The 24,850-nt window shown below is 38.5% G+C and overlaps 1 protein-coding gene across 4 annotated transcripts in view; it reads right to left on the reverse strand.

Moving 5' to 3' along the window:
* The window catches only part of LOC129378055 (receptor-type tyrosine-protein phosphatase mu-like), a 179,012-nt gene that overhangs the window by 116,771 nt on the left and 37,391 nt on the right, over nucleotides 1-24,850 (reverse strand). For all 4 annotated transcript variants that reach the window (XM_055058310.1, XM_055058309.1, XM_055058308.1 and 1 more), the window contains exons 2-4: nucleotides 18,865-18,987; nucleotides 5,898-6,172; nucleotides 791-869 (exon numbers count right to left, since the gene is read on the reverse strand). In XM_055058310.1, the coding sequence (XP_054914285.1) occupies nucleotides 791-869; nucleotides 5,898-6,172; nucleotides 18,865-18,987 (477 nt within the window). The remainder of the gene's footprint in view (nucleotides 1-790; nucleotides 870-5,897; nucleotides 6,173-18,864; nucleotides 18,988-24,850) is intronic.

A 24,850-nucleotide genomic window follows, 5' to 3' on the forward strand; every position in this document is an offset into this window, starting at 1 on the left:
TGGAATTTCTGATTTTTCCACGCTTTTCATCACAAGCAGCATTTTGTTCTGGTTGTTTAATGATTCTGATGTTGTTGTCTGGATTCTCCGTCAGAAATGTTGCAGAATTTTGACAATATGGTGGAGTGATACCTACCTTAAGATTAGGAGTTTGCTGTTTGAAGTTGAAGCATAAAGTTAATTTTTTCGTAGCAATAAGGCTGTGAAGGTCTTGAGGTATTTTTTCTTGAAACCATCGTGACCTATAGCTGCTTTCTTTGCCTTCCTGCATCTCTCTCTTCATGCATTCAATACATATTTATTGAGTTCTTCCACCTGCTACAGATAGATACTTTGAATGCGTGGATTACTTGGGTTGTTACCAACATCTGCTGCAAATTTAAAATTAATAGAAATGTATTTAGTGGATAAAACATTGACGTGTTCAATATTTGTTTTTCCTGTTGTAAGTTAAAAGCAGGAAAATACGGTGGAACATAAAAAACTGCAAGATGGTTTCTGGGGTTTGTCTTCTTTTGTGCCATTTCTCAAGGGGTAGATTTCAGACAGCCTCTCCAACATTATATCCCATATGTGCTTCAGCATGTCAACTATATCCTCGTAAATCTTCATTGAGCAGAGAGAGGGGGGGTTCATAGCGGTTCTGGCTGTAACATATCCTTTGAGGCCTTTCTGTCTAAGTGGGAAGGCCTTGAGCAGAACCGCGACACAGGTATTCGCAAAGGTGTCACGAAAAGGACAATGACAGTTTTGATGATATTCTTTTATGGTGAAGGGAAAATAGACTTACTGCACTGGTGGCCCTGGACCGCAACGTCTTTGATGGCCAGTAAGCCGCGCTGCCCTGAGGTTATGGCTTCAAACACAATCTGAGGAGGAGAAAGGAGACTCATAACACCACTGATAAATTACACCCTCCTTCAAGAGACACCTGAGTGAGGGCTGGATGCAGGCACAGGAAAAGTCCAGCTCTCGCTTAACTCACTCTGTCCTCTTTCTCTGGGGGGTGCAGCTGGTGCCACAGCTGCAGGCCATCGACATTATTTCTACAATATGTCACAGCTGACAAGTGTTATGACATGCAAGTGTTAAATTAAGTTTAAGCCCTGAGACGATTAGCACACAGTCAGTGACAAACAAAGCGTAGGAGTTGGAAGGCAAAGATAAAAGGTCGGGTTAGGACTTTCTTATCCAATCAGTTGATTTCTCTTCCCTCTAGATTTCCTTTAAACAATTAAACACTAATACATTTAACATTTTGAAAAACAATTACGGTTTAAAAGTTTTATTTATCATTGTTGGTACACCTAACTAGAAAAACACAATATTTTATTAAAGATGTTCAGTTTAGGATGAAGTATAGACTGGAGCTAACAGAGTACAATGACCACCATCCATACTTTATATAGCCTTAACTAAAAAAGATGTCTTAAAATTAGTTTATCGTACAAAAGGAAGTGAATGTGTATGGAGCGGGATTAAAAGAACACAATATTTAAATAAAGATTTGCATTTAGCTCCCGCGAGTCAACATACGCCAGAGGCTCCCTTTACTGTAATTCAAATCTCAAATATTTTGCAACATCAATCAGGTTTTCGTTTTTCATCGTTTCCCTGCATTTAGTTCGCCAAGCATCCCATCAACTGAGACCAGTTTTATTGTCTCTGCTATGTTTCACTGTGAGGTTTTATTAAGGGTTTAATGCAGTGTTGGTTTTCACTTTGCATGTGAGTAAAAAAGTATATATATATATATATATGTATATATATAAATGCACTTTGGGCTGATATGACTGAGCACCTTCTTCTACATCAGTGGTATTCAAAGACTGATCCATAATGGTCGGTGTCATGCATGTTTAAAAAGCTCTCAACATTCAACATGGCTGTATTAATTGAATAGTTCATTAAATGGCATCTGTAGAGCTAGGTTAGATTCAGAGGAGGCTTATTTTTAATCAGCTGCGTTGGAGCAAAGAGACATGTAGGACCTGCAGCCCTCGACTTTTCATTTTACATCATGGGGGTCAATCTCAGGTCGTCCGGGGCCGATCTCATGCCAGTTTGGGTGTGTTTTTGCCCCAACACAACTAATTGAAAAAGTTCAACTATCATCTCAGCATGTCAAGCTTCTGAAGAAGCCTTCAGTGAACCGTAGTTTGGTTTTAGTTTGTCGAATGGAGGCCAATTGGGGACAGATGTTGGACACCACTAACAAACTCAAATCAGGACTATCTGTGGCTTCATTTAATTTGTGAAAAACTAAAGTTGTTTTGTCAACATGCTCTCACAGCTGACCTGTGTCTCCGGAGTTACCATGAGTGGACTTGACTGGTTATTTGGTTAATCAGTTTAGGTGGATGTTCTTGTTTTGGTTGGAATGCAGTTGTGCCACACTCCCTCCAGTTTTAGATGGTGGATTGAACAACATTCTTGGAAATGCTTAAAAAAATTCTGCTCTAAGTGTCTCTCCTTTCTTTCCGATATGTCTGTTTGTGTTCTTCGGTCGTCCGGATGCTTTTTGTTCACTGAGGTCTTCTGACAAACTTCTGAAGCAACTGGATGCTGTGTATTTTTATTTAGAGGTATTAAAGTAAATGGGGGTAAGTGCTAACAAAGCCCACGCTTCAGAAAATCCCTTTTAAGTAGTTTTTAAAACTACATATAATCTTGTAGTTTAAGAGCAAAAATTGAGTTTGTTTAAATTTTAATCATTAAAGCAGAAAAATAATTTTAATGAACAAAATAGGAATAAAATTTGAATTAAAAAAGGACGATTTATAATATTATAACTTTGTTAAAAAGAACAAAGTCTTTCAAGTCCCTCACCTTGTGTAACTAAATTTCCTGCTGCATTTAACAGTTGCTCTAATGTGGTTTCTTGAAAGTAGGGCCCTCTGATAGATCTTCTAAAATAAAGTGCAACTGTGCAGCACATGACGAAACTTTGACCCTATTTTAAGGGCCAAGCTCCCCTCCAAAACAAATGGCCCTAAGCCCTGAGAGGAGGGTGTGTCGCAGCAGAATGTCAAAGCTATGTGCTCGTTGGTCTGGAGTGCGATTAAAAAGGGAAACAGCATGCCAGTCCCTTCCCAAACCCAGGGCGTGGTGCACACAGCAACTACACCACACGCGCTCCAGCCACACATGTTTTGCCTGCTGTGACTCCTGAAATATCAACCTGGAAAGTCTGTTGACTTGTTATATTATTAGACATGTCCTACGTAAGGTGTCGCACACAAACATGTCCTGCCGGCTGCACGGTGACACATTTCCGAGATTCCTTTTGTCGCTCAGGAATATGGAGACTCAGATACTTACTCCTGTCATCTGGGAGGCAGGATGCCTTCAGATAAGACCGTCTAATTATAAATTTCTTTTCTCGTCTCTTGAAATATGAAAGCAAAGTCTTGGGTGCCAATTATGGCCTCATTAAGGGCTAATTTAAAGGAAATTAAAAGGCCAACCACTCTATATATTGCCACCAGACAAATGAACTGGCCCCCACGCTCTAATTGAAATCCTTTGTTTGTGCAACAGACATCAGTCAGCCTCCCTAATAGCTGTGATATAATTGATTCCAACATCAATGATGGGTCGGCACATAATTGGGCCTGACCCGCACTGAAAATATTCACATGGGACAAAGCTGTGGATGTCATAGGAAAGTTCACCGTTCTCATTTGTCAGAGAGGCCGACAGTGGGACCAGCGTTTAGTGTCTACATCACTGCACTGGAGATCCCTCTGGGACTTGAAATCTTTGCAGCAGGTCTGATTAGCCCTGCTGCATATTTTACTGCATGGAAATTAATACAGATGAGTGCATTTAGATTGAATGCCTTTTTGGTCTATACGTGAACAAAATGCAAAGTTCCACCTCACATTCAGAGGAATTTTTGAAGTTTTTTTTTTAAGAAAGTTAATCAGTTCCGGAACAATCAGATGCATGACAATCTGAAGTTGAAGTCCGATGGACAGCTAGACCAATGAGTAATTGTCAAAAGGCTGGAACGATGCCTGAACGCCTTACCAGTAATTAAAAAATAATTTCCATGTGTCAGGTGGCTTTCCATTGACAATTTCCTAGGTTGCTATGCAATTAAAGATACCTATAATTAGTGGCATGCTGTTAATTAGTGACAATTTCAGGCATTGGTGTCCTTCTTGACAGATTGTTGCTAAGATCATTAGCATCCTCGCATTTACCCATGATGTCAATTTAGCTCTGGAACAATTACAAATGAAAGCAGGTCCTTTGGGCTTGAGGTTTGAAAGGCAGCAGAGGCTGTAAATGTTTTAAATACCCAGCAATGCACAGTTGGTATGTTGGGTATAATGCTGCGGACCATTTGTTTTGGGATGTGTTTATTCTTTTACTGCCTTGAAAAAAATAATCACTCCCTTTTCACATATGTTACAATCACAGCCTTTAATGCAATTACTGATACATGTTATAGGCAAGGATGAAACTGAAACTGAAGCAAAATGATTGTTTTTTTTTTTCTTACAAATACCAATCGGTCAAGAATGGCATGCGTTTTAATTAAACCCATTTCTTCCAATAGCCCTGAAATAAAATCCAGAGCAACCAATTGCATTCAGAATTCAACTTAATTGGGAACCTGAGATCATCTGTGAGTAATTTAATCTCAATGTTCTCTTAAGTGGTTTGTTAGAGAACATTACTGAACAAATAGCATAGAGGAGACCAAGAAACACCCCAAATCAGTCAGGAGAAAAAGCTTTGCAGAAGTTTAATACAGCAACATATTTTCAAAAAGAACATATTCTGAATAGTATAGCATTCTTAATAAAGTATATTCTATTCTAAACTTTCCAAGTTAAGGATAAACACCTCTAATATTTAGCCACCGATGTCTGTGTGAATGAAAGACAAGCAAAGCTTTTATACACAACTTGTCCTGATCCAGCCTTGCAATATCTGACCATTCTGGCTTTACATATTAACACACACGGTAAGCATTTTGTCAGCAATTTGCGGTGACTGCTGCTGCTATCTAGCACTTTTTTTTTCTTATTTTGTCTGTGTGACTCTTATTAAACCTTCCACACTGCATCCAGCGGCGAGAATCTCAGCGGTATCCCTTGTTAACTAAGTTATCAGAGCGGCTATGATGAGCAGGCAGCAGGACTCGCATCGCCTCCAATGTGGTCCAGGCCCTGCCAGGCCTTAATGAAATAATACACTGAAGGACCTGCTCCCTTTGGGAGGTTAAGGGGTCTCTCTGCATCAATTAACATTTGGTGGACTCGTGGAACAAGCCCGACGAAGACTAATAGCCAGGCAAGTGTGAAATCACCTTGCCCCAGCCAGCAGTCATGTGCATTGGTAAGTGAAAATGAGTTTTCAAAATTGGAAAAAAAAAAAAAAGGGAACTGACTTGGATTGAAGGGAAAGAGAACAGATTGCCATGGATACAGAGGCAGCTGCAGAAATCAATAATCCAAGGTGCTTTGAATGGGCTTTTGTGCAATTGTTTAGACCTTCTCAAATAATAATTCTGTCTTGTTCCACATTGTGAAAGGCTTTAAATGACTTCAGATAAACTATATAGGATTTCTACTGCTTCTTTAGAGATGCTACACTTGAACAAAATTGTTGGTGCCCCTTGGTTAATGACTGAAAAGCCCACAATGGTGGCTGAAATAGCTTGAAACTGCAAAAAAGTATTACTTTTTTTAATTAACCAATGACAATCAAACGCTGCTTTTGAATTAGGAGTCTACTGAATAATTTTTAAAAAAATAAACTAATGCAACTGGCATGTTTCAGCTAGTCAAAGAAACTTGAAGACATCTGTAACGCCAATTAATTAACATGTTTCTACAGTAAAGATACTTAGTTATACCAAAGAAAGCTCAATGTGCGCCCACCTGGTAGAAGTTGGGCCAGTAGGTGCTGATGGCCAGCTCCACCTGCCCCCAGGAACGAGACGCTGGTCCTGATACGTTCCAAACTGGCATCCCCGTGGGACTGTTGTTTTCTTTGATATAGACATTCAGGTGGCCTGGGTGGCTGTTGTCTCTTCCTCCTATGTAGTAATGGAAAATAACGCAGTGTGTGTCGTTCTCCTTCAGTTGGGGTGTCAGCAGTAAAGCCTTCTGTCCTGCGAAGCGTCCTGATGTGTTCACCATCATAAAAGTGGACCCTGTTACAGAAAAAAAAAGCAATGTCGGCTTATTTTGTTTCAACAGATTTCAGTAAACCTGTCAAAAATAGTCATGTATATTTAAAATAAAAGACTTTTGATGCAATCATAAACACAACAGTCAACCTGGGTCAGCATTTGCAAATTGAGAATTACATAAGTGTTTGATAGGTTAATATTTTAAAGGAAATGCATTTATATTTGACAAAATTACATTTGGTAAGTTGGATGTTTATGTCATAGTATATGTTTTACCAACCAAGATGCTATTCTGTTAATGGAGAGCAATAGAAAGCTCATGATGAGAAAAAAATAAATAAAAACAGAAAGAAACGGGTCATAAATACGTTAAATTTGGAGAACCTACAATCTCAAAGTGTCAAAAAAAATAAATCACATTTTGCTTTTTCTGTTGGGTTTTCAGCGATAAGGTGATACCATATAGGGTTGATGACATAGTTCCTGTGACCACACCATCTGGAAATCTCTCTAAATTATTATGAGTTTGTTTTCTTAACAAAATTAATCTGCCTAATTGTAATATGTGTTACCCTTTTTGGTTTACTACATAGATCCTGAAACCACACCATCTGGAAACTTCTCCTAATAATGAGTTTGTTTTCGAAACAAAAAGGATCTTTCTCATGGGAATATGTTGATTCCCCTCATGACCACTACTGAAAGAGGGTGGAGTGAGAAATGTTGGCACCAAGGAAGCAAGGTCATGGTCTGCAGGGTCTGAAAACATAAAGAAAGCGCTTATATTTCTCCTCACCCGCTAAATAAAGACAAAAAACAAAGTTAATGATACAATGTTTACAAAACAGGCTGCAGATAGTAGGACTGTTACACTGCAGCAAGAAGGTCCTGGGTTTGAAACCTGACCCGGGTCTTTCTGCATGGAGTTTGCATGTTTTTCCTGTGCATGCATGGATTTTCTCTGGGTAATCATGATGTCATTATCGTTTATCCTGTCCATCTCTGTGTTGCCCTGCGATGGACTGGCGACCTGTCCAGGGTGTAAAGATAATAGATGGATGTCTATGAAAGACCTGGTTGGTATTCTGCTTAATAAGTACCTACAATTTTCTTTCTTTTATCAGTAATTAGCTCCAGTGTTGCTTTTCTTTCTCTGTCTAAGCCCATTGAAATGACAGAGCATTTGAATGGGCTTTTGTGCAATTGTTTGGACTTTCTCAAATAATAATTCTATCTTGTTCCACATTGTGAAGAACTTTAATGACTTCAGATAAACCACGTCTCTGGGGAAAAAAAAAAAATCAAAACCACTGCAATGAAGCCTATTGGAAACCTCATGGTTCTTCTACCAAATATTAATTTCTGAACTCTTCCTGAGTTAAAACATTATTACTGTTTCTACATGAATATGAACTTACTTTCTTTGCAATATTTCAGATCTGAAAGCACTGTATCTTTTTCGCTATTTTGACCATTTTTCATCTTCTGCAAAAAAATAATTTTTTGCTTTGCATGTTGTCAGTTTATGGAATAAAATAACAATATTCATTTTACTCAAACATGTACCTGTAAAGAGTAAAATAAGAGAAACTGATCATCTTAAGTGGTCTCTTAAGTTTTACTAGAGCTGGACGTGAATAAAATTGAGACTGACCACTTGGAAAAAAGTGAGACTTACACAGTCATTGCAATTAAAGACTGTTCTGCTTGCTGGGAGAAATGCAAAGGTTGTCTACCCTAAATGCTGTCAGAATTCATACAAAGTAGGTTAGCCATAATAAAAGAGCTTTTAAATCCCTCTATAGGATGTCGGTTTGCTAAGTTCACACTAATGCAGTCAGAGAACAGTTGTATTGCTTTCTTTCTCCACCTCATAGGATAAATCACCAAAGAAACAGTTAATTTTACTTTGTTCAAACATTGCATTGTGCATTGGTCCAGGAGATTGCCTTTCCAGAAAAAACACCACCACTCTTTGGCAACGCTTGATTTCTGTGGGATCAATTTTTTTTGTGCATAGATTTTCAAAATGTGCTCAATGGTTTTGGGCAGGGAAAAAATAATTACAAGGAGCTACTCGCACAAACACAACTGAGAAGGGAGAGCAGTAAAAACAACCACAAATGCCCCTTAGTTGCAATATTCAACAATGATATCATATTATGAAAACATGTTTTCTCACCATAATGCAGCTTTGAAATTGACCAAATCAAAGGCAGAAAAAAATCCCATACAGAATGCTGAGAGTAACAAATGGCTGCTTGAGGAGATTTCCTCGGCATTCACAAATCCAGCTTGTGACCTTTGATGAGAAAATGCTATTACCTAGCATGATAGTCATTGCCATTCATCAAAATACAGAGACATACACTACAGCTGAGAGGCTAATCCTAGAAAATAGTGGATTTTGAAAAGTGCATTTTCTTTCAATGACAGAGCAGAGGGGAAATGATGAAAAATCAATAAGCTAAAATCTATTTGCCAAGAAAAGCTCCATTTAGATTTTATCACTTAGGTGCAATATTAAAGGTTAATCTAATTCTTTACCCTCTCCCCAATAACACACAAGTGAGAATTATTACATTGGCCAACTTTCAAGGAGATGCGGAACACATTCTATTTGTCATCATCTTATTTAGCTTGGCTTCATATTAAGATGGCAATAATCATAGCAGTGTTTGAAACGCAGCCATAGGAGACTCATTAGATGCTGAGGTGCATTTTGGCAGAATGCTACAAAACAAAGGGCAAAGAGAGGCAATACAAACAACCTGTAAACAGGAAGCTTACGCTGCTGCATTCAAGGAAGAGCCAAATCTCTCTTGTCACAGTAAACGTGGCATTTCACTGAGATCCCTGTATTAAAACCGCTGAATAACGTCAAATCAAGCAGCAGCCTTGGTCGCCTGAGCGTGTCAACCCGGCAGCATCTCACAGAGCCCTATTTGTTCCATCAATGACTCGAGCTTGCCCACTTGTCTTGTGCTTCTCTTGTAACACTCACCAATTTCGTCTGTCTGGAGCTTCGGATAATGAGTAGGGGGATTCTGTCATGTTTGCACAATGAAACAAGAGAAGAGGCATCAGAGGAGGAGCGGTTGGGATGTCACAGTTAGCCTAATCGCCTTTGTTTGGAAGGTAGAGGCAGTTGTTATTTTAAATGATCCTTTAAGGTTTTGGGGTAATTGATGAGGGGCGTGGATGCGTTATGAAGGGCAGTAGTGAGAACATGCATTTTATGGATCAATGGCATGTCAGATATTTGACACAGGATGTGTGCAAACGGGCCTTGCAGCAAAAAAGGTTGTTGGTTTGATTCCTGGAACTTCAGAGTTTGATATGGATAACCGCTGTGGCAATTTCATCTGTCTGAAGCTTCTCTTGCTGCTACACAAAAACAGATGTTTTCCTAGTTTTTAGTTTTTAACTAGGATGATTTTAGGGTCCTATTTCTGAGATACCAGTCCATCCCAGGGCAACAGTGAGACACTCACTCTTGAGAGATACCAGTTAACCTGACAGTAAAGTTTTTGGACTGCAGGAAGAAGCAATAACCCATGCATGCAAAGGAAGAAGATGCAAACTCCATGTAGAAAGATCCCAGGCTGGGATTCGAATTCAGGATCTTATTGCTGAAAGAGCAAACAGAGCTACCAGCTGTGCCACTGAGTTACCTCTGATAGAAAAACAAACCAACTCTTTTAAGATCAGGAAAAGTTGAAAATAAATAACTTCCTTGTGCAGGAATGTTATTTAACCAAGACAGAGTTTCAAAGAATAGCATCTTGTGAGCTACGTAGGATTCTGGTATCTCCAAAGAGTTCTTCACAGTATGATCACTCTGTTCTGATTAATTGCTATGGACAACTGTTCTACCAGTGTTTGTAATCTATTATTTAATTTCAGTTTTACGCATTCATATGTTGAGGTTGATTATTTCTGAGGAAAGTACGAAGCAGTAGAGAAAACATGAAGAAAGGGAGCAAACGTGTCAGCTCTGAACCACATTTGATTAAGCTTTAATCAGCTGTGCTCTATGAAGACTCTATGTGTCTTCATTGACATCCAGTTTTCTGCAAAAGCAGCAAGATACGTCTTGTTTTTCCCTTTGAGGCATGAGCAACCCCTGGTATGACGCAAACCAGCACTAGAAATCACTAGATAAATTGTTCAGTTGCAGCTCATGATAAATAGACAAAATTTATGGCTCCATTGCTTTCCTCAAATATTAAAACAGGCTATTTAGAAGTAATTCAACAGTCATGTTTGGGAGATATGTCCTTTTTGTTCATAATTGAGATGCAAACTGCAGATCCCTTAAGCTACATTTGTTTTTTTAACCATTATAGTCTAGAAATCTATCCATCCATCCCTCCATTGTCTTCAGCATTCCTTGGCCAAATGGAAAATCCAGTTTCTCCGATATGTTTTGGGTCTTCTTAAAGTTTCTCTCTAGTGGGACATTTTTGGAAAAACGTATAAAGGGAGGGACTCCAAAGGCAACCTAATCAGACGTCCAAACAACCTTAACTGAATCGTTTTAATGTAGAGCTTTACATCCAGCTCCCCGCAGATGAAGAAGTGTCCATGAACACTAAAATATGACTGGATCACCAGGACTGGATGAGATTTACCCCAAAATACTATGCGTCCCAGATATTGTGGGCTTGTTGGAGTTGACACATCTCTTGAATGAGAACTAGGACAGTTCTTGGCATGTTGCAGACCAAGAAAGTGTGTGTCCCAAGTTACAGCTTACTCCAGGGTGTTGAGTAAGAATATCCAGCAGGAGCAATGTGTTTTCAGTGGATAAAATGTTTATAATTTGAGATAATCCATCAATCTGTTATCATACTTAAGACATACCAAAAATCTTCTTTTATCTTGTATCTCAGTGTGATAGTGTGGTTGTACATCCCTGCCAGCAATTTTTATTCAAAAATGTGGAATTTGCTCAAGTGAAACAAAACTAAAAAAGAGAAAATCTATCCATCATCAAACTTTTGTCTTCAGTAAAAGAAAACAGTACTTCAAGTGTCAGTAAATTCCTGCATCATACATCCTACATCACTGTGTAACGCCACAGAAGATCATAGTTACATCGATTGTCATTCAGCTTCTATTCTCTCCAAGCCTAATGACCACATACTCGGCAGGACCTGCTGCACCATGACAAGCTAATTAACCAGTAAGACTAAGAGCAAATTATAATGACACTGTTAGTGGAGTGCTAATGTGCTAGTGATGCACAGGGGTGTTTTCTCCGTCCCTCTTTCTCTATCTCTTCCGCCTTTAACAATGACGGAGTTCGAGACCAATTAAAAATAGAGAGCTCTCTGCACACTCTGAGCCCGTCTTCACTGTTCCTTAAAGGCCATGGCTCGGCTATTGTCTAAGGTATTCAGAGGAACAGATTTATTATTATTCCAATGTAGGCCACCTTCACCTTTCATTACAATGATGGCTGAATGTGGGGAGCATGGAAACCGGTGTGAAAAATGAATGAGCGGAAGATGAAGCGTCCCCGCTGCTGATGCTGCATACATTCGCTGTAGCTTTGGAAAGCGAAGGCCACGCTGCTAAAATAGAAATGTGTGTCTTCAGACATTATCAACAAGGAAACACAGCAAAGTAGAGAAAACATCATTGTTGCACGGTTACAATACTCCAACATTTATTCTGCCAAAATGTTACGAGAAGAGAAAATTAATGTAGAAGCTAAATAGAAATGCAGCAACATTTTTGGAGCTCTAGCATTACGATTAGCTTCTCAGGAATTAGTTTTATTTTTTAATTAGCATCGACCTTAAATACAGCTGCTTCATTGAATTTGTAAAAAAAATAAAATAAAGTTCTCTGAAAGGTTCAAAACATGGATGCAATTTTGGGAAATGAATGCGCAGTGTAATCTAACGAGCAAGGTCTGCTAAAATAACATTCAAACTTCCAAATGCTCAGGTTCTGCTGGACGGCAGGGAAACCAAAATAACAGACTTGGTGGTTTAACAATATTGTGAGCCACAGAGGCAGAATGTGGACTCTGAAGAAAGCCTCCATCAGGTTAATCCTGCGCCCTGACGGCTTATTCAACTGGCAGAGCAGCTATGAGTTGGCCACAGCTTGTGTCTGTCCATATGGGAGAAAAAGTTCCTGCTGGTGAGAAAATAAGCTGATGAGGATGGGTAATTCCTAAAAAAAAAAAAAGACTTAAACTGTGTAATTCTACAGCACAATGTTAGGATCACAATCTATTAACAACTGGCTGATGAACAGCTCTTCAGACTTGTTTAAATCTTAAATTAAGCTTAATCTGGTGCAGGCCTGTTTAACTGTAGCTGTAATCATGTGGTAGCTTAGAAGAAATAACTACAAAGCACAAAAAATGTCAAAGGATACTTCACTATTAATTCATATTAAATTTTGTTGCACTTGTTTATTCCTACTTTTAAACTTTAATATATATGTTTTACTAAAATAAATACATACATAAATAAAAAATGATATTTTTTTGTTCTGACACAAGAAACTCACAATGTACAACAGAAGTGTACTTCTTTATTTGTCCTGTAAATGGATTATGTCCAAAATTGATCTTGAAAAAATTAGACAATTCATCTCACCATTTATCTAAAAAAATAATGTTTCAATACTTTAGCAATTTGTGTGAGATCAGCACACTGTAAGATAAAATCACAGCTCCATTTGTAATGATTTACTCTGAGATAAATCACTTTATTGGATGCAAAGTCTTCAGAAGTTTCCTGTTACAAACAGCAGATGTGAACGTCACAAGAAAGTCTTTATTAATGATTTTATATGTTTTTCCTTGAAAGATAATGAAGCCTGAAATAGTCCTGGTCTCACAAATAACCTCCTGTCTAATCCCAATCATCAAAGTCTACAGTTTGAAGGTATCTGGATTAATTATGAGTTGAGTGATGGTCTGAGCTGAGGATATAATTTGCAATAATGACTAGCGCTCATTATTTCTCCTCCATTCAGGTCCTGAACTCTGTGAAAATCATTATGTGTGTGGGGCGGAGGGAGGAATCAGAATGAAGGGGCGCTCTTTAAACCCAAACCCTCCAGGTCTCATTTGCTAATAAAATTCACAGAGGTCACTGCCGCCGAAAAGCACGGCTGCTGCTTTGGAAATGTCAATGAAGACAGGGGCCATTCTCACTGTCTGCCACCAATCAAAAATGCTCTCGCTGCGAGGGTGAGGCTGTTAATGTGAGCAGCCGTGGCCTTCTTTCAAAATTTCCCGGAATATTCTCCGTGTCCTCTGCAACATGAAAAGGCCCCCCGATAAAAATAAAAGCGGCTAAGTTTGGGTGTCTCCGCTCGAAGAGCCTGGCAGGTTCTCTTTAGCACGGAGTCAAACAGTTTCACCCAGAACCATCCATCATGCAGAACATGTTTAAGCCCTGTCACTTTAGTCAGGTGGAACAACTAACCCTTATTATGTTTCCTGGCAGCATCCTTTGTTGTCGCATGCCAATCAACTGCAATCCCAAATGGCTTAATATGTCACCTTAATATGCAGTGCGCTCTATTGGCCTGCCACCGAAGTAAATGGGTCAGATAATAACCCATTCACGTGGTACAAAGTCATTAAAAAAACTGAATCTTCAGGTGAGTCACACAATTGTTCATACCGTGAACACTTAGGATAAAGAAAAGATAAAATATGCTAATAGGTCCTCCATTCTGGAAGTGCAAGTGCAATCTTAATCCTGTTTATCATAATGGGCAACCTGTTTGCTCGGGCCAAAGGACACATTTTAACCCCACAAACACGGAGCGCAGGAAATGGCGGTCTTTCTTTCACCAGGAATGATTGCACAAATTGATTAGATTTCATAATTTGCTGTTCTGTTGTGTCCCTTAATCATATAATGGGGACTCTGTCCTTAACCTAAAAACAGTGCACAAACACGAGGAGTCATTCCCTGCATGTAGCGGGGAATGGCTGAAAGCAATGCAAGTGCGTTTTTAAAAAAAATAAAATTGTAACACTCCATGTTTAACTTCCGTGATTTAAATTCTGATTAAATTTCTGCCGTCTTTCAGTCCAACATGGTGTCCTCTTATATTTTAATAGTTTGACCCTCTTCTTGTTCATTTGAAAAACCCATTAAGCGCCATAATCGGCACTAGAAGCCCAGGTAAAGCAATGAGATATTTTTCCATTAAGCAGTATCTACCTGCATTGGTCACATGGTTTAGTCTACGTGCCAACATATGGGGCTCCTGGTGATTTTTGAAGAAAGAAAGGATGTCATTTTGAAGTTTCCCTGTTAGGTTGATAAACAAGCCTCATTTAATTTTAAATTGAAGGTCCTGTTGCACTTTGGGCTCTTGGTATAAAAAATAAACGGTGACAATGTGACAGGTACAATGTATTCTAAGTCTCTGAGAAAACAGCGACTGGTCAAGTCACTTTCTAAAATCTTTTCTGGACTGAGAAGCTTGTATTTCATCATCTTTAGTTCAAAAAGCTACAATGATGATTAAATGTGAACTGTTTGATTAGCCGGTTAAGTTCTTAAAATACAAAATCTGTTCTTTTGTAGTTTAGAAAGGGAGCATTTTAAATGTTTTCTTTTTTCAGCATTATAATAAGCAGACAATCAAAAATGAAGACGGAAATATAGTCAAATTTCAGGCATCTTAAACTAGCTATAGGTTATTTTTGTGATTTGACTCGCAAAATGATCTAAAACAATGAATCTAGTGCAGCATGACTTTTGAAAGAATCACACCTGCAGTATTACACATTCAGCATCATATCTAACAGAATGAAAGAAGTGATTTTTCACTTTTTTGTCCTAATTTAATTAATTTCTCAAATTTGTGCATTTTTGGGTGTGTGGGTATGGTACTTTAGTGCCTCCTGCACAACTTTACCAGGGGTACCAATAAAATGTGGTCTTCACTGTATTGTTCTTAAGAGTGAACTGGGTTTATATCATCAGGGTATAATTAAGAAAAAACCAAAAAGATCACAGTTACCCGATGAAGAACCTCATTCTGCCAATCCTTTATTATTGTCAAGGTGTCACTATCGACCAAGGACACTCTACCAAAACAAAGAGCCTGTGCAAACTGTGCAACAAAAACATTCAATTTCTCTCCGGCAACATATTTATAGCAGACATTAAGAATAACACAATAAGTCATTTAGCTGGGACCGCATCGGCTATTGTGCCTTGCAGAATACAAAAAACACTAATTAATCTCAGTTAGAGGACCTTCTTTCTCCTTCTCTTGCTATTATTCCCCAGAATGGGTCTCAGGGGAGTTGCAGGGAGCAGCAGCCCATGCTGGCAGCATACCATGCTGACATCAGAGAGGAAACATCCTCTGCACCAGCTGTGGCTCTCTGGGAAAAAAAAAAGATTATTTTCTCATCACATCTGCAAAACTTTAGCAAAAGGATTTTGCAGAAACCACTTAGTGTACCTCACAACGCACAACTTGTGAAGGAAGGAAAAAAGACAAGAAGGAAATACAAAAAATATATAAATTCCAATGCCATTTTTTTAAAAGTTGGATTAGTCTCCACCTTCGAAAACTTTGCGGTTATTGGCAGTTATTGATGGTGGAGCAGACAGTGGCAGTCTTGCTGGGGGTTTCTCCAGTTGGCCTGACAGAGCAACACTCTGGGGAGCGCCCAGGCAGACACGCGGAGCCTCAGAACTGGGCTGAACCATCCTAAACAGGAGCCAAAGCATGCAATCAGCTCCGCGTAGCGGGATAAACAAGGCAACCCTGCGTCCAGACGTAGCAATTAGACAGCGAGCGCATCGTCATAAACAACCAGGAGTTCCAGGCGTTGTTTTTGTCCTGCACATGTGACCAGAAGGCTGTTTGTTCCATTTTTTTTTATTTCATGATATATATTTTTTAACACTATTTAACACATTTAGGCCCGTTCAGAATTTTGTAGATTGTGGATTAGATTTCGTGACAAATATCTGCATATTTGCACCGTTGACAGCATTACAAAGAGAATTCACTGAAATTTATACATATTTCTGATAAGTAACAAATGTCTTTTGCGCAAAAAGAGCATAAAATATGATTTAAAACAATCAACAGAATCAGCAAAAACTGTTGTCTTTGGACTCAACATACAGAAAACACATTGGAAGATTATTGGTGTCAAGAGGAATTTAGTTGAGTTCGACTTTTTCCGTGAGAATACATAAGCTCTACTCCAAACAAGAAAAACATACAACAGATGCAACTATTCTGTAGAAGTAACAGGACTTGACTTTTGACAAAAGTGGCTAAATTTCCTTACATTCAGACCCAAATTATGTGTTAAAATTTGATACATCAATCTAAATTCTACACTTTACTTCTTGACTTTAGAGTTACAACTTTTTTTTTTTTTACAAGGATGTAAAAAAGACAAAACAAATCCTATATTTGAACAAAGTCCACAGTGATTCAAGAATGAGGAGGGAACCAGTGCTGATGTGAGAGCTGGGAATTACAGCACTTATAAAATTTTATTTGCTTGGAGAGCAAAACAGGAAAGACCTCAATCATCACTTAAATCACCCATTCACAGTGACATTGAGAATACCCCTATTTAGACAGATACTGTCTACGGCCAATTTTAAAGGTACTTGCAGTAGTAATGTCTTCTCTTCTTTGTTCTGAGGATTGCCACATCAATTCCATTTCCATCCTGCCACACCAGGTAGGATAACAATCTCTGTGTGAGTATGGTAAGGTCATTTTGTGAAGATTCATAAGTGTGAGTCGAGAGTAAGACGGCAATCAGAGGTGAGATAGCTTTTCCACCAGCGTGGCTTTCACCTAAATGCATTTTTACCCATCAACCCCTGCTCTAGCATCAGTAAAACAATTTTACCTGTCAAGTACACTACATTTCACATCCCTTTCAGTCTGGTCAAAGAGGAGAGATTACAGTTTCACACAGCAGGTTGAGTGCTCACTCTTTGAAATGGAGGAAGAGCTGCAACCTGCTAATTACGCACAATTCAAGATGCACACGTGGAAAACGTGTCAGTCTGAAGTGTGGTCCAATTGGGAAGCACAATCAGGGACACTTCTTAACCAACCAGACATGGGATTTTAATTAGATCTGTTCAATTTAGACCGCACGCATGGTGTTAATTTGCAGGTCGAGGCTTTCCCAGATTTCATAGTCACCTTTGCCTGGCTTCCATGTGTCCTGCCATTAATCAATTGCGATGGAAAAAGAGAGACGCTTCCCCTAGTGGGGGAAAGTAATTTCTCCGGGGCAGTTTAACACACATCACCCTGATGTGCACGCACAAACAGGTCTGGGCACTGCTGTTTAAAATTAGTGAGGGCTTGCTAATTAATTCCCCCCTTTGTCACCAGGGGGCCAATGCAATCTATCTGGGATGCAGCCTTTGTTAGATTAGGCGTCAGATAGGAGAGGAAAAACAATATCCATTAGTTTGCAATGCTACCTTTGTTATAACACGAAAAGAAGAGACGCCATTCCATTAGTCTAATTCCTAGGGAGCGGAGTATTCAGAGGTGGTGATATCTTTGCATTTCAAGTCAAATGAAGAACGATCAATGCAACATTAAGGAGACAAATCGCGTGCGACGGATGCAAAAAGCAGGGAAGGCATTCTAATGAATATCAGCACATGACTGCCAGATAGACGTCTTCAATTAAAATGGATCTCAGAGCTTTGATATCAATTGTTGTTAGTTAATATGACTGTCTCAATGATTCACTGTATTACAAACAGAACATAGATCAACCATGAAAACAAATAGAAAAAAAGACTAGACTAGTGTTGGAAGTGAATTAGAAGTATTGTCTTTTTATGCAAGATGAAGTGGCTCCGCGTCACATACAAATCTGAATAAAGCTGTAATAAATATTCATTAGTCTCCAACACTAAAAGCTATTGAAAGTAGCTGCACAGTATATTCCAATTATAGTCAGAGTCATGGGCTGATCAGGAGAAAGTCTGTTATGAACACCTAAAACAGCAGACTGAAGCAGCCATCGTGTGATAAATGTAATAAAACGGGAGAATTTGTCATATAAATGTGCTGTCAAATTAGTTGTGTCTTTGGGAGATTAAGTGTTGGAGCATATCTCCATGTACAACATACCATGTATTATGTTTTTTTTATTTTTACATCATATTCCTTATTTTAATCACCATTAAAAACACTCACTCAATCTTTTACGTGATTGTGTTTTCCATATTTTGCATTTTTTGCTCCTTTCTGCTCCTAGTTGGACTCTGTTCTGACATCAAACCTACATTGAAGCTTCATCCAACAGTTAAAACATGTAAAAACTTCGTTATCAACTAATTCCTCTAAAACTAATGAAAACTTTGTTTTTTCTTCTTAAGAATAAAGCTTGACATAGGAAATGTGTGTGTTCGCTTTTCAGACTGGCTTGACTGAACTGCGTTGAAGTTCAGTTGAATTTGAATCCATTTAAACTAGAATATATGAATTTTTACATGTTTCCAGTGAGTTTTTTTTTTTTTAATAAAAAGGAGTGAGACTTCAAAAATGGGATTCTTCACTAACTCAAAAGCCAATTTTTTTTGTCCTTAGCAGCTTCTAACTTCATCAAACATAAAGCAGATTGTGTTAAATGTGCAGCTTTTTGAGTCACTTATTCCCAGCATGATTTCTTTTCATCATGTGCCCGGCATCACCGGCCTTACCTGAGGGCATCCATGGATCTGATGAAGTCTTCTCCCTGGAATTGACCTGCTCCCAGTCAAGGTCATCGTCTCTGCCTTGGCTGTATCCACACGCTGCCAGCGGCTTCTCAAAGTTACAATCGCCTGTGAACAAAAAGAAGAAGAAAAAAAAAGTAGGAATTTATATGGTTATCCAGTTTTTCTCATTACTTCGAAGCTCAAATGAATGAATATATAAATTAAATTCTTCTCTTTTTCTTTTTTTTTTCCTGCCGGTATTCATAATGCAATATGCCAGACAATGAGATGCATTTAAGTGAGACAGAGTGAAGGATTACTGTAGCAGGCGAGGCACAACATACATTACCATCATTAGCAGCACGGCAGTCCAATTTCACAATGACAAGTATGAAGTGTCCAAACTCCATCATCGTTAGACATTATGTTCCCCAGCCGTAGCGCCATCAAGCATAAATTGATTTATTTTCCTTGCCGGCCACAGAACTTCGCTGTTCACGCACTCCCACTCCACAGAGCCACTCTAATCCTTTTTATAAGCTGCTTGCAAAATGACAGCAAGCAACCATTAAGGCCAGGCTTCAACCAGGCTTGGCGTGTGATCGATTAATACAAATACCCCCTTTATTCCTCGCACCTTAAAGGCCACACAGAGAACGTGAGGAACGATCTTTTTATTTGTCTTTTTTGCCCCAAAGTGCTTTTCAATCCACTCATAAATCTACAAAAATGTAATGTCAGAACAGTAGGTGGCTGGAAGGAGTTCATTCTGAGTAAAAACATGAAATATAAAGATGGCTTTTAGATCAGAGATGGTAGTTTTCTTACTTGGCAGACGACTTTGGACAAAATTATATGATATTGCTTCTGATTACACTAGGTTTTTGTTGTTAACAGATGTACCCTTTATTACTGTGAAACTTGCCAGAGATTAATCTAAACGGTGAACATGGAAATGTGTTCAGGCATGCTGTTTGTAAGGACAGAGACGGCATGCTAATTTCATTGCTTGTGGAAATGTCCTTTGACCTATAATCCACAACAAGCCAAAACCAATATCTCATCTGTTGTGAGCCGCCTCTGACATTCTGCTGCACACAGACAACAAGCTGGAGTTTTTGTCTCCCCATTTATCTCTCTGGTGACATTTACAGTACATGTGCAAATGAGTGGAGAACACAGGATAATTAATACCCAGCACCACAGGGCAACTCAGGATGATGTATTTGTTGCTTTGGCTGTCTTTTTGAGGGGGTGGTTATAAAACGGCGCAACTGCAAAGTATCACAGGTAAAAAAAAGTGTCATTGTCGAGAGCTTGTCCGGAAAAATCATCGCCTTGTTGGAATAAAAATGAGTGGGCTGTAGCCAGGCTGCAGTGTTGCCACAAGAACAATAACCATATTTGTTTAAAATAATTTTGGTTCTAGACTAATGAATGATCTGGGGAACCAGTTGTCTCCAATTGTAAAAGAATTTGGTCATTTTGAGACAATGTCAGTAGACACCCAATCCTGGTTTTATTTTTGGTTTTTAGATTATTTTAAAGACTCTAAATTTGTGTCTGTTGCAACACTTTCAGTCGTAAGGACATCACCCCTACTTTATCCTCTTTACATTGATTTTCAGTCCATTGTAGAATTGATTTTATACTTTAAAACTCGTTAAAGTTCATATCAATAAGTTGGGCTCTTGTCCTGACTTATTGATATTAAGTCTTCCTGTAAATCGCAGATTGGAAAAGAGTTTGTAATTTAAAAAATAACTTTTGTGTGAGCGCCACATATTATTTGTGCGCACCAGATAGTATCTCTTTTGCATGAGATAGTATCTGGTATCTGGTGGAAGATGCTATGTGGTGCACACAAGTCACTATCTGGTGCACATGACAAAGTTTAATTTTTTTTTTTTCCCTTCAATGTCCCTTTTCTGTATGATCAAATTTCTAGCGTTGCATTTTATGGATTTCTTTCCTCTTCTTGTGATTTAGTTTGTTTGCTTGCATTAAAGAAAAAAATGTGCTATAGTCCATGCACTTCCTCAATATTTCAGCACAGAAAAAGAGCAACAATGTACTAACACTTGTGAAATTCTACTATAAATGTATTATTAAAAAGCTATTATTTTCCAATGTATAACTGAGTGGCATGCCATTTGAATGAAAAAGATGTTTGATGAATCCACCCACCTTGCAGAAAATGAGCTGCTTATAGAGTTGGGTAAATTACCAAACTGGCAGCAATGAACCCGAAGACAATTCACCAAGACCATTAGACGATCTAAAAGAAAACTCCAGACCTGTGAAGATGGGGGCTGAAAAAGATCGTTCACAGTTTGCTCTGTCGGCTGGCCTTCCAAAGGAATAGAAATGTCTGTCTGGCCAAAATATAACTTGAAAAACATTAACACAATTCTTTGGCTGCAGAGTTGTAGGAACAGGATCCATTCCATTAAATATTTTGACTCAACAGTTTGAAGATTCTTTGGGCCGTGCCACCCGCCAGCTTCTCTCAGCATGTCGGAGCTTGAAGAGACTCATAGCGGTGGCTTTTATTGGTGTTTGATATTCAAATCATTGGCACTGGTAAGAAAAGAGGCATATTCAGAGCCATTGGGAAGGGGCAGAGAATTGCAAACGCTGTTGAAGAGGGAAAAGAAGTCCTTTAAAAAAATATGCAGAGCACAGAGGCAGATTCTTGCTTAATTTTTGAAAGACTTAACTCTTTATTGTAAATGTCACACTCTTCAATAATAAATCAGGAAATGGAGAGGGATAAAAACGCAGTTTGACGCTTCTTTGCCTTCAAAGACATCATTAACAGTTCTGCTCTGTTAACAATTCTCTTGTTACTTTGCTCATTTGGCAACAATACATTAAAACCATCTTCTTCTAACTGTGAAGATGTTCAATTTGAGAAAATATGCACTTAACAAAAATTTTAGGTACCTTTTTAATTTACTTTTTTACACTTTGTCACTTCGTGACCAGAAATGTTAAGTTTTAACAGGATATTTTGCAATAGATAATCACAAAGTGCACATAGATACTCATACATCGATGCACTACTGTGATTGTAGCTGCATGATTTTTACAGACTGAAATCTCATTGCTCTCTCAGTCAGACTAGATGTAGAGCATCTGTTAACATACTGAATCTTACCACAGATTCACAGTTGGATTTAGTTCCAGGCCAGTGTCCATCTGGAGCAGTAAAATGCAATTTTTAGTTATGTTCCTGGTCCATCACGTCTGAGTCAAATGGCTAAACTTCCTCCTCAGCATGCAGTCAGGTTCTGCACAGCATCACTGTTGGTCACCTTTTCCTCCACATTTTTGTCTCTTGGAGGGTGAGTTTGTAGATGTTGCAATATTTCTTTTATCACTTAAACTTGCTTTAAATGTCCCAAAGCTTTATGTGAACAATCAGGCTTTTAATAATGCTGCACTCTCCAGATTTTCATTTGTAAATAATTTTTAAAGCCACGTATTTTGATTCCACTTCAAACTTTTTCACTTCTTTTTGTTGGTCCATCACAGAAAAAGCACTAAACTACTTTGAAGATCGTGGGAAAATGTTGAAGATTCAAACAGGAACCATAGTTATATATGATGGCAGAGGTCGATACAACGAAACCTGCAATTTTATACCTAAATGAGAACGGAAAGTGAAAATGAACTAAATTACGCAGCACATTCTCTTGGTGATTGTGTTTTCTACCTTTTCTATATAGGGATCTGATTTCTGTTACCAGCGTGTTGAACGAACCCATTCCTGCTTTTTGTGTTGACAACAGTCAATGCAAGGTATCATTAAGAGAGGGTAACAGGGTGTGAACAAGCAATAAATCAATTTGCACTGCTTTGATCGACGTTCGAGGCTCCCGGAGTCAGTATTGGGAAACTCTCCAATAATGCCTGCTACCTCTTATTGACCCACCATGCGGCGGTTCTGCACGGAGGTAAACACTGAAAGCATTTCGTTCCAACAGAGATTATCACAAGTTCCTTCAAATGAGCGCGACTCCGCCGTTCCTGGTGTCACAAATCAAAAAACAAAATGTGTCACAGATAACATGCGGCACGTCACGAAAACAAACAAGAGCTTCTGATTGTACAAATTCATGCAGATGAACACATCAGTCACTACCATCATAATAGTTCTTCCCTCAGCAGGAGGTGCATATCGCTGCCAGTGTGTGGCTCAACCCCCATATAATCAGCCTCAGCATCTGCTGAAATAGATATTCCAACGAGCGGCTGCCAGCTCTCTGAAGGAGCTTTAACTTTCAATAAATGCTTCTATGAGGTGTGGGTAGTCTGGGAGCACAGATGAATGTGCTCCACCCTGTCAACATTCGCCTTTCAAGAGAAGCAGGCGGCTTGAAGCTTAAAAGGTGGCCCTAGATATGTCATGAGACAATTTATTCCTGAGTGAGAACACACAATAGTCTTTATATTCTCACGCAGAGTGCATTTCAAAAGAAATCTATCCATCTTTTCCTAGACCAAGCCAGAGGCCAGAATCAATATCTCAACCCCTCAATGCTGGAGCCAATTTCTCCTAAAGATTTTCAAGTCAGACTTAAAAGGCCCTTTGTTATTGCACCTGTAACAAAAGTAAACTTTGGACATTAAAAGCTGTGTGGAAGAGAGTGTGTGAAAATTTTGCACCGCGGCGGCATGCCAAGAAGAATAAAAATGAGAGGGTGACAATGTAACACTGAAGAGCTGATGGAAAAAAACAAACATCATGTGCTTCCATGATATTCTGCTGTCATGCTTCTCAGCAGTTATTGAAAGGATTGTCTTTCAAGAAGTAACAGGTGAAGTGATTTTAAACTTGATCTGAATCAATTAATTAATGAAATTTTATTTGCGTAGCACATTTCAGCCTTTAAAGGCATTTCAAAGTGCATTTAAAACCACCAAGTAGTCCAGCCAGTTCAGAGTCTTGGATAAAAATAAAATTAAATAAAAATATATACATATATTTTTCACTTGTTTTGTTTAGTAAAATAAGTTGCCTTCTGACCTAGAGAGCTTCTTCAGTGCCGCAATGCTGCATCCAAGGTGGATGAAGGATGAAGGAGCTCCTAAACCATCACTACCCCAAACAAACTCAGTAAATGTTCATGTCCCAAATGCTATTTGTCCTGAATAGCATTTCTGCTGTTATTTGCACATCTCTGTTATCACAGCTCTCAGTTTTTATGTAAAGTAAATAGCGTGTTTTCTTTTATTGCACAAGTACACAAACATGATGTACGGTTTTTAAAATGATTCTAACTCAGTAGCACATTTCTTGGATTGGACTATGCTATTTATGATAATTACCCTCCGTGTTTCAGTTATAATCTTGTCTTTAATTTATAAGAAGTTATTCGTAATTTTGTTTGCCTTTATACATTTATTGTTCTGTTATCTTTTTGTGGACCTACATGTCTCGATGAACCTGAATTTCCAGACTGTGGGACAATAAAGAATATTTCTATTCAGTTCTGTTCTATTCTGCTGAAGTATTGCAGTGGTTCTTCTGAAAGTGGTGGCATCTTTTGAATCTTCTTCTATTTCATTAATTCCATTATGTTCCATTATTCGTTGATAAAGTTGACAGACTTAGCAAGATCTTTCATTATTTCAACATTTTTTATGACTCGTGGTAATATTAATGTTCTGGAGTGGCGATATTCTGAAGTTGTGGAGCTAAAGATTATGGTGATGGTAAGGAGGCCTTCCAAAATCATAAGAGTCGAAACTTAAATCAAAGACAGGTAGTCAAAATGCAAATTGAAACACTGATCAGCAACCAGAAATTTTTTTTATCTCAATCAAGATTTTTCTTTGATTATTGATAAGGCTACGAATATGTTTCAACATCCCATGTTTCTGTTGAACTGTAAATACAATCAGGGAGCATTTACTTCAAGGCTGCCCAAGTCCAGTCCATCCTGCACAAAAATATTTAAAATTGTTGAATTGGAAAAGTGTA

Source organism: Poeciliopsis prolifica, unplaced genomic scaffold (genome assembly GCF_027474105.1).
Source record: "Poeciliopsis prolifica strain line A6 unplaced genomic scaffold, Auburn_PproV2 SCAFFOLD050, whole genome shotgun sequence".
In the NCBI taxonomy this organism is placed as follows: domain Eukaryota; kingdom Metazoa; phylum Chordata; class Actinopteri; order Cyprinodontiformes; family Poeciliidae; genus Poeciliopsis; species Poeciliopsis prolifica.